This window comes from Mandrillus leucophaeus, unplaced genomic scaffold (genome assembly GCF_000951045.1).
Source record: "Mandrillus leucophaeus isolate KB7577 unplaced genomic scaffold, Mleu.le_1.0 Scaffold264, whole genome shotgun sequence".
NCBI lineage: Eukaryota > Metazoa > Chordata > Mammalia > Primates > Cercopithecidae > Mandrillus > Mandrillus leucophaeus.
The window spans coordinates 2,700,536-2,712,096 of record NW_012102743.1 but is presented as its reverse complement, the minus strand read 5'-3'; the positions used below and the strand labels follow the sequence as shown (position 1 = coordinate 2,712,096).

The window sequence follows — 11,561 nt, the reverse complement described above, 5'->3', positions numbered from 1 at the left end:
CTCAAACTGTCAAGTGATCCTCCTGCCTGCACGCTCGAGGTAGCTGGGACTACAGGTGCATACCATCATGTCCAGCTTCTAGAGTTTTAAAAGTGCAAGAACCATACTTGTACTACAGTCCAACCAACTTAGGCAACCCTCTTGTCTTTTTAAAAATCAATCAACTATAAAATTATAGAAAGACAAAAATGATTAACTGTAAAGCAACTCTTATTAGAATGATCAAAGAAACAACCGATTATGTTGTTATGCTAACCAACTGTCAAAGATCAACAAAAAATAATGATACTGAAGGGGCAGAATGATGGGTACTCATATATTGTTAATTTAGCACAATCTTTCTAAAGGGTAATTTGGAAATATTTTGAAGGGCCTAAAAAGTTCTCACTGTCTAAACCACTTACTCCATTTACATAAGTATATCATAAAGAAAGAGCCTAATATAGAGACCAAATTTTAAAAAAAGGATGTCTATCTCACTATTATTTATAATGGTGAAAGATTAGAACAACCTAATATCCAAAGAGAGAAGTAAATTGTGGCATATTCATACAATAGAATATCAGGCAGCCATTTTTAAAAGTCACATTTTCAAAGACATGAGTAAATATTCATGAAGTTAGTTTATAAAAAACAGGGTACATAACTATATGGTCAGTATAATCTCAAGTTTGTTATTACACACACACACAAACATGTACACACACTCATACATAGAAATAGCATAGACAAAGACTGAAAGGAAATACAGAAAAATATTAACAGGGTTATCTCTAGGTGGTGAGATTGCAGATAATTTTTTCTCTTCTTTATAACTTTTCAGTATTTTTCAAATTTTTTATAATAATCATGTATTAGTCTTATACTCAGAAAACATTATTTTAAAAATTCACTGTTGTCAATTTTAAAATTTTTATAGTTCATATTAAACAATAAATATTAATCGTACTCAAAAGTATATCTAAATTATGGAAAATAAATCACTAATGTGTAAGAGTATACTTTCCACACATACATAGGTGGGCAACTTTGAATCTAAAAGGTAACATTATTTTATTTCATTCGAGCATAGAAAGTTGATATTTAATAAATAAGAAACGTAAATCTTTAAATAAAATTGGTGCAAGGCATCTAAAAATTGTGCTACTCTGGCATAACACTGGAGATATAAACACTTTCTCTAATATAATGTAGACACTCAGTGTTAGGTTAAAATAGGAATAATGCAGTACATACATGGTGACTGAATTATTAAGTGAATTATACCTTTTTTTTTTTGGCCAAAGTGACTAGAATTGGTCTATGCTAAAGAAAGAAAGTAATACAACACCATACCATTATTTTAGTTGGAAGAGCCGCACCAAAAATCATGACAAAAAAATTGTGTAACCATAAGAAAATCCAGTGGCCTGTTGTTGTTGATGACGTTAATGATCTCTTGCTAAAAATTCAAGTAAAAGAGTCAAACTGCTTAAAGTATTAAAAAAGCACAGCAGTGTATGGTCTGCAATGATTTGAAAAACACTAAGAACACACTTCAATGTTTCCTCATTTGCAGACTATCAAACATGATCTTTGAAGTCAAGGATTGCATCTACGTCCTTTTACCAATCTTGAATATATATTCTGTTACAATATAGTAATGACACAAAGGGATGTCACAGACAAAAAGGCAAACTGCATGTAATTTAAAAAGTTAACTTTAAGATTATATGATTCTAATTTCTGATTTTTAAAAAATCATATAAATATATAAAATATAAAATACATCCTAATATATTTTTACATAAGAGCTGAGGTTTACCATTTTTAACAAAAATTCTGAGATGGAATTAATAAAAAACAATTTTCATATATACCACAGAGCAATAAGTTTAAATCAGACTATTTTGAGTTGTGTAGCCCTTTATTAGCAACTAAAATAGAAGGTATCTGTTGTACAACATGGGTAGTAATTGACTATAACTGGAGATTTATTATATTCTAATACAGATCATTTATAAATGCAATTTCTTTATTAAAAAGCTTCCACCTTTTTGTTTGTTTGTGTACAATTTGCAAAACTATTCTGAAAGCGGAATATATGTGCACAAGTCTGCAAAGAGTGCAAATTTAGGATATGGTAAATGCTTTACAAGTTACTTTCAAAAAACTGTCTGCCACAACTGAGCCTTTACATTGTCATCTTTTTTGATGAAAATATTTTGATGCCAGCCTTCCTTCCACTGCCCTAAACTATAAAGCATTTTTTAATGAGTTGAAATTAAGGAAGGACTACACCTACTAGAAAAAAAGAGAAGAAAGTTCTATTAGTTTGAGGTTTCAGAATCCCCCCAAACCAGGACCAGTATCTTGGTAAAGGCTAGGCTGGGACCCCGGACAGAGTATGAGAATGTGCAGGTGGCATCCCTGAGGATTCAGAGCTTCAGTGGACTGTGAGTGCTCCAGCTGCATAACTCACTGAACTGTCTTGCCAGTTTCTACACTGGCTTGACTGGGCATAATTCAAAAAGGAAAAGCTCATATTCATTCCATTCTTCTGGAGCTCTGTGATAGCCTAGAAAAAAGAAAAATTTAGTTAGGACACACATCACATAAAAAACTGGGCACTCAATGTGTTTGTGGTTTGACTTTGTCCACTTCACAGCTGAAGCCTAGATATCTCTTTTGCTCTTTTGTTACTTGAATTTCTCTTGTTGTATCATATTAAAATAGAAAAAAAAAAAAAAAAAGAATTCCTTATCATTCTCTCAAATAACTTCTAATTTTGTTTCTTGATAATTAAGCATCAGTCATCATTTACCCTCTCTCTCCCTGTAATAAGGCCATTTTTTAAACCCTTTTTAACTTTTTAAATATATTCTGTTCACTGTATAAACCAAATCCCTGGCCACTTCTGTCTTAAGACATCAGAGTCTTTATCTGACTTTGACTAAATTTGAAATGTACATAAATTAAAATCCAGATCTAAAAGGTATATGCTAGGATTTTTACTTTAATTGTAGATTGGTTCAGCATTTACTTTATAATAAAAATTTTATTTGATTCAATTAAGATTTTAGGAAATTAGTACAGTTTATTCTAGCTTCAATTTCAAAAATTAGTTTAAGTTGAAAAGCTTTTTTTTGAATCAATCAATACAGTTTAGAAGAAAAACCCTTCCTAAAAACTCACTATATATTACCTTTCAAATCACATTAAAATAATATTGAACTTAACGTCCTACCTTAGTCTATTCTGGACTATATTATCTTCTCCATTATTTCCCTGCCTCTCCAAATGAGCCCATTGTTACTTTCTCCTCCCAATCCTGAGTATACACTTTCTTCTTTCTTAATGAATGTCATATTTTCATTCTTCTTGAATGAAAATTAATAGTTTTCCTAATTAGAAGAAAAAAATAATGCTATTTCTCTTTCTAAAATCTAGCTAACCAAAACTTCTGACTCTTATCATTCTTTAACTGAAGTAAGCGTTATTTTTGTTTTAATGAGAAAAACACACATCATCTGTCTTGCTTTATCACATTATGAACATCTTAAGTTTAAGAGCAGAATCTGCCATTTATTTTTTATATAAAAATCTTCCATTTTTATTTTTTATTTTTATAGAGTCTAGACCACTAAATAAAACCAAAAAAGTAGTAAGACCATATATCTCATGTTGGTTTGTATTTATAAAGAGCATATTGGAACTAAGAGTCAAGAGAAAATGTGGGTCTCTATTCTAAATAACTTTCTGTATTTAACAGAAAGTATGGAACTGTATTCCAATGATAAATAACTTTATTCAAGTAACCAAAAGCAATGGAACTCCAAATTATATTAAAGATACTAAAAAGAAACTTGACCATAGGCACATAAAACCAATGATGCCACCGTATCACAACGATAATGAGATATTTTGGAGTATTATATGACCAAATGTTAAAAGTCAAGGCTTCCTAAGGATACTTACATTTAATAACACCCCAATGGGATGTCTTCCACATATAGTATTATGGTATTTCTTCAAGTAATTGCTAAAAGATACAGGGTCTAATTGTTCTATAATACTCATACCCTAAAAAAAAAAAAAAAAGAGGAAGAAAAAAATAAAAGAAAAAGGACAATATTTATTATTTCCTAATTATATTTTAAAATTGTTACTTAAACATAATTCTTTAATTAGGGAGACGCAAAGAAAATAGATTAAATAAACCTTGTGAAACATCAAACTCATTCATCAAAGCTATTACCATTATAGTCAACTCTCTACTAACAGAAAACTTTTAATCCCCAGTTTATTTTCTCCAAACCCCAGGTATGTTTCTATACTACTTTAACCAGTTGTCATTCAGCTGACAATCCTCAAACATTTCATAATATCTTTCTTCCATAGAAAGAATACACAAAAGTAAATCTGCTGTGAAAATTTGTATATGAAACCTAAAATTTAATTTACTTTGTGGCTGTTTTCTCCATATCCGTTATATTCTTCCTGTTATTGGCATTAAAAATCAAGAGTTAATTGTAATTGAACTGTTTCCACAACATATACTTAAATATCAACCATGTAAGGTATTTTAAATCACTAGCATTAAATAATCTAGGTTTGTGAAAAAAAAATACCACAAATTAAGAAAAAAGTTAGCATATTTTAATTAATTTAAAGCTCATGATAAAGGCAGGCTTAAGCAACACAGATCTTTTTTTTTTTTGAGCTGCAGTCTTGCTCTATCACCCAGGCTAGAGTGCAGTGGTGGGATCTCAGCTCACTGCAACCTCTGCCTCCTGGGTTCAAGCAATTTTCCTGCCTCAGCCTCCCAAGTAGCTGGGCTTACAGGCACACACCACCACACCCAGCTAATTTTTGTATTTTTAGTAGAGACCGGGTTTCACCATGTTGGCCAGGCTGGTCTTGAACTCCTGACCTCAAGGGATCTGCCCACCTCGGCCTCCCAAAGTGCTTGGATTACAGGCATGAGTCACCGCACCCAGCCTACAACACAGATCTCTTATGAACAAGATTAACAATAAAGGAAAGCTTTTTATCTCTTTATTCTTTAAGCTAGAATGCCTTGTTTTCACATCTTAATACAGAATAAAATTTGTCAGACTATTGTAAAAACAACCACTATGACTTGAACATTAGTTTATACTAAATTCTACAATCTCCAAATACATTCAAATAATGTATTTACAACTCATTAATATATAGCAACTTTAACTCATCAAGTCGGGGAAATAAATCATTGATTCTAGCTGATTATACATACACCAATTATATTATTTTCTTACTCAGTTAAAACACTTTCTATTAAATAAACTGGATTCATACTCTCTGGGAGAAACCTGAATGGTGGTTTAGGGACTTAACTGGTTATTTTGTGTTTTTGTTTTTATTTCACATTTTAAAAAAACAGACACAGTGTAAAAGCACCAAAAGTAATCAAATAAACATCCGTTAAAACCAAAAGTCATCTGGAAAATGATAATCAGTGGGTAACATAGAAATTTTACAGTGGCAGCATCAAAATTTAATTCTATAAAAAAACTTTCCTTCAGAATATTCAACTCCTTCACAAACATTATCAATATTCCATATATATATATATATATATATATTTGAAACATAGACATATACATGTGCAATCAACTTTGAATTGCTTGCACATCAATTAGCCACTCTCGGATTGGTCTACAACCAGTTTGTAATGCTAAGTTGGTTGTTCCCTGCCAACCACAGTGCTTCCAGGTCAACACTCTCCACTGACACTTGGTATATAAGCTCAGAGAAATACAAACTTAAAAGTTAAACCTAACATGGGCCAGGCATGAGGTGGCTCATGCCTATAATCCCAGCACTTTGGGAGGCTGAGGCGGGTGGGTCACCTGAGTTCAGGAGTTTGAGACCAGCCTGGCCAACACGGTGAAACCCCATTTCCACTAAAAATATAAAAATTAGCCAGTCATGGTGGCACACGCCTATAATCCCAGCTACTTGGGAGGCTGAGACAGAATAATGGCTTGAACCTGGGAAGCAGAGGTTGCAGAGACCCGAGATTGTGCCACTGCACTCCAGCCTGGGTGACACAGCAAGACTCTGTCTCAAAAAACAAACAAACACACATACACATACACACACATACACACACACATACACAAAGTTAAACCTAATATAAATAATATCATAATTCTGATGCCAAAAACATTACAGTACATTTCTAACCCAAGAATGGATGGCACTAATGCAGAGATGGAATTATAAATCTCTTCCATAAATAATGGATGATCAAGATATAACTTCCCTAGAGCTAAATGAACAGAGGCCCAAAACAGGCAAAAGTCCTGGTTCTAAATTTCTAATTGCAGACTCTTTCTCACTGACTATTCTGATGTATTAGAGTATAACAAGACTCAAACTAACAATTCTTTGAACACTTACATAGCTACAACTTGCATACATATTGTAGGTGAACTTTTAATGCTCCGGAATGAAGTCTATCTAGGACAGCTTACCTTAAATATAAATCACAATAATGTGACACCAAGATTCTAATGTACATTTTAATATTAAAATCTCAAAGCACATTCAGAACAAACATCACATTTAACTGATATGAATTTAAACAGAAGAAAACTAATGATCACATTTCAGAAGACAAAGAATTCAAAGTAACTGGTCAAGAAAACCTAACAGAAAAACAGGAAATTAAATGCAGAAAAGATACTAGTAAGTAAAGAGTTAAAAATGAAGATATACTGGTTAAATTACGAGAGAAAATAAAAAATTGATATGATAGGAGTTAAGAAATTAAATGTGCAAAAATTTTAATTCTTTAAAGTGTGCTATAAACCTACTAGTGCAAAAATTAATTCAATTATACTTAATTAGCTGACACAAGTGTCTCTTTATAAGGAAAGACAGAGGGGAAAACTAAGGCTTTTCTCATAGGTGAACCTCTAATTGAAAAATTCATGAAGTAGGCAAACAAAAGCAATAATGATAAAATTTAGAAATGGAACATTATTAACTAATACAGAATAATGGCGAATACACTTTTAGATATACCTATGTTTTTATGTTAACAGCTATGAGATTACTATTAGGAAAATTCCAAAAAGACAGAAATGCTACTTCAATGCTGGTGGCAAAAGTCCAAGACGATGAAAAAGAATATCCTTCCCCAATTATGCTGAATTAACTGTTTTATTTCTTAAAATAGTAGAAGATATCATCAGTGAGTCTAAAGTCCAGGCAATGAGAGCTTCCTAAGGCCTAGGATAGTGATAATTTGATTGTTCACATAAACTTGACCTAATGTGGAGGAGTGAAATGGGTCACTATACTATTCATTCAGCTCTAAGATGCTCTAAGATAAGGCAGACATAATAAACACCAAAAGCCCATCCATCAAGGATACAGGTTTCTGAGGAATTTAAGTTTCAGAAAGAAATCCACAAATTAAGGATACAGGTTTCTGACGAATTTAAGTTTCAGAAAGAAATCCACAAATTGAAAGCAAACTCCCTAAATTTAAGGGGTGAACCAATCTATCATTGTGTTGACTCTTCAAGTAATCGGTGAATGTTTGTGATGTCAAACTCCAAGTGGCAACCCTAAACTAAATAGGCAGTATTAACTGACAAAGCTCAAATTCAGGACTCTGATAAGACAACAAATTATCTTCCCTCTTTAAAAAAGTTTGCCTAGATTTAATAAAATGACAATCTAACAATTATCACCCAGAAGTAAATCTCTCCCAAAAGTAATAAATGCAAAGGAGTAGCAAAACTTTTAGAGGCACTTATGAAATAAAAACTAGAATCATTCCAACCACATAATTAACACCACATTATCAAATCATTAGAATTTTGGGTTTATAGTTTAAAGGATATACATTTATATTTGCAGATAAGTACACATTTAGTGACGTGGGGTAGGAAAAGGAAATACTCTAGTTTCTTTAAGAGGCATCAAGATAAAATCGTTAACAGTGAAAGTTTTATGGAAAAAACTCACCTTAAAAATAGCACTGCTAAGTAATGTACTAATAAATGGCTATCTTACAAGCGATGTTATAAAACTTACTAAGAAGCTATTGGCTTAGGTTCAAGAGAAAGAAGTGACAAATGAGGTGACAAAGGAACAATTTTCACTTTTAAAATAGTAGGAAGGAAGAAGAGTAGTTCATGTTCAAATTAAGTGAAGTAACTGATAAATTTAAAAGAAAAAGAAGTTACAACAGATGAATACAATGACATTTTCAGATTATCCTTGCTGAATCATAATTTGCCAATGTCCATAATGAAACACTGGTCTACACCCAAAAGAGTAGTATAATAAAAATGATAACCTATGACCATCTCATATGAATAACTATGACTAATATTTCAAGTAAGTAAAGTTTACAAGATCAGTATCTCCAAATAGGTTCTGCTTTAGTCACAGTAATTATTGACATCGCAAAGCACTAATTACCAAAGAAATTGGTCTATAGCCAAAAAAATTGCAAGACTTTCAGAGTTTAGATATCCTATGCTACAGTTACATAATTTTTCCCAACTACATTTGGTAGTTCATTCTATATTTTGTGTTTTTTCACATAATTAATTTCTAAGATATTCAAGTGCTAGATATATAAACATTTTGCAGTAAGAAGAATAGCTATTTTTCTTTTGCAACTTAGAAATGGTTTTATTTTCTAGCCTTGTAATAACTATATTTGGTAATAGTTTCCAGTTAAAAAGGACCAAAACTTAATTAACATGCTAATTTTGAACAGATGTAGTCTAAAATTTTATACTTAGTTTCTTTTTACTCTATCAAACTTTCAAAATGTATACTTATTACTGCAATTCAAAATCGTTAACATTTTTATAATGCTTATGCAGAGAACCATCCAAGTACATTTTGTCTGAAAAGATCACATATGAAAACTAAGATATTGGTTCTCAAACGAATTAAATTATTTATAATATAAAATAATCTCTTAGAAAAGAAATATGACAAAGTACATTCACCATCTGATTAATCAATTAAGACAATACATTATTTAAGTCTGCCTAACAGCAAGTGTACATATATATGTAATATAAACACACCTAAGTTTACGTCTAGAGCTAACCATTCTTATTACTTTGACCCATGTATTCTAACTCCCAAAATTGACTTGTAATTTGAATCAACAGTATGCTAATAAAATAGAACACTTATGAGCCATTTAAAAATTCTAAATATAAATAAAAATATCTCAACAAATGGACCACAGAAATAAACTCCAAGTCCACATGTTAAAATCAAACATTAAATTCAAGCATATTAGTATGAAGCAAATACTCAATATTTATTCAGAATTTTTCAATATTTGAGACAGGGTCTCAGCAAATTTCAACAAAGTTCCACAACTGAGTTCTGTTGCAATGACAGGGTTAATGATTACTATAGTAAGCAATCTCATCTCTGTCCTAGCTTTAATGATCTACTGAGACCTCCCAAACTTACATCTCTAGTCGGATTGAAAGCCTTCTCCGAGCTCCAAACCAAAACAGTCAACCCATTAGCAAAGTCCTTTTGACTCTTATTTCTGAAAAGATCTGAACTCCATCCACTTCATTCTATCTCCACCAACATCACCACAGTCCAAGTTACTATCATCTCTCCCTTGAACTTCTGCCAATGGCCCATTGTTGCTACTCCTTTTTTTTTTTTTTTTTTTTTTTTGAGACAGAGGCTCAGCTCTGTCCCCAGAGCCAGAGTGCAGTGATGTGATCTCAGCTCACTCTAACCTCACCTCCACCTACTGGGTTTAAGCGATTCTCCTGCCTCAGCCTCCCGAGTAGCTGGGACTACAGGCATGCACCACTATGCCTGGCTAATTTTTGTATTTTTAGGAGAAAGGGGGTTGTGTCATGTTGGCTAGGCTGGTCTCAAACTCCTGACCTCAACTGATCTGCCCGCCTCAGCCTCTCAAACTGCTGGGATTACCGACGTGAGCCACCACCCCTAGCCCCATTGTTGCTACTTCTGACCCTCCTGTATAATCCATTTGCCACACAACTACCAGAGTGACCTTAAAAATAATGCAAATTATATCATCTCACTTCCTTTATTTTGTATTTATATAAAGTTCTTCCCCTCAATTATTACCCTATACTATCAGCTCCCTGCCTCTTTTATACACACCACTCTTCTTACTCTTATGCACCATACTCCCACAACACTGGCTTTTTCCTTTTCTTCTAACACACCAGCCTCTTTCCAAACCTAAGATCTTTGCACTGGCAACTTCTCCGGTCTAAAATGCTCTTCCCTCTGATCTTTACTTGGTTTGCTCTTTCTTATCATTCCGAACTCACTTTAATTTTCATCCTCAAGGTAGTCTTTCTCAGACCACTCAATCCAAAGCCTCTAATCATTTACCATCATTTACGGTTTTAGGTATTTTCTGCACACATTACTACTTGAAACTAATTAATATACTTCCTTACCTTTTAAAATTAACATGTATCTCCTCCAATTAGAAGTTTTATGACAGTAAGAACCATGTTTGTTTATTGCTGTATCTCCACCAACGCCTCAGGATGTATACGTACTCAAAAATAACTGGCAAAATGAAAATCCAAATGTCGACCTGATTGACATCTCTACTTAGATGTCTTAAAGGCAATAGCAAACATAACATATCCCTAACAGAATTTATGATCTTCCTGCCCCACCAAAAAAAATTTTGGTCCTTTCTTCCTGTGCTTATGACCTAAATAAATAATGTAACCATCCAACCAGCAGCAAAGCCAAAAATTTAGGAGTCATCCTTGACATTTCCTCGACCCCCACAAGCTCAATCTACCTCCAAGTCCCATCATCAATTTGTCTCCTAAATATACTGAATATATATATTTCTGTCCCTCTCTTCTACCACCATCACTCCACCCATTGTCTAAATTACCATCGTTTCTCATCTGGACTACCTAACTGGTCTACATGTATCTCCTCCAGCCTCCTTCCAACCCATTTGCTACACTGCAGTCATATGGTCTATTCAAATACAAAACCAACTTTATCACTTCCCTATTTAAGATCCTTCAAGACAGCTGTTTTAGAGTCTTTAAGCTTCATTTCTCACCACCCTCCCCATCCATTATCATTCATTCAACAAATGTATATATTGTGTGCCCACTGACAGGCACTGGGATGGAAAAATGGACAAAGTCCCTGTTCTCATGAAGCTTATATAATCCAATGAGGGAGATAACCCCAAGACAAATCAACAAATGAATAATAAGTCATGCAGTAATAAATACCTAGAATAAAAATACAGCAGGGTAAGGTCAATGAACAGCTGTTCATCCAAGCAGCCTAATGGAAAATGATGCACGCTTTTTGGCTGTCACAATAATTTGAAGATGCTATTGGGACTCAGTGGGATTCCAGGGATGCTGACACAGGACAGTTTCCTACACAAAGACTGTTCTCCATCCATAAAACTACAGAATATCTACAGCCTTAATTATCTATACATTAATTCTACTTTGTATACAAACAGAAATAAGTTTTGCATTGATTTTAATATACAATGA

The 11,561-nt window shown here is 33.0% G+C and overlaps 1 protein-coding gene across 2 annotated transcripts in view; it reads right to left on the bottom strand.

Annotated features, from left to right (window-relative positions):
- Positions 1-1,887: 1,887 nt before the first annotated feature.
- Positions 1,888-11,561, bottom strand: part of MEMO1 (mediator of cell motility 1) — a 149,327-nt gene continuing 139,653 nt past the window's right edge. For both annotated transcript variants that reach the window (XM_011984253.1, XM_011984252.1), the window contains 2 exons: positions 3,958-4,062; positions 1,888-2,557 (listed from right to left, as the gene is read on the bottom strand). In XM_011984253.1, coding sequence (XP_011839643.1) covers positions 2,426-2,557; positions 3,958-4,062 — 237 coding nt within the window. In that variant the 3' untranslated portion in view covers positions 1,888-2,425. The remainder of the gene's footprint in view (positions 2,558-3,957; positions 4,063-11,561) is intronic.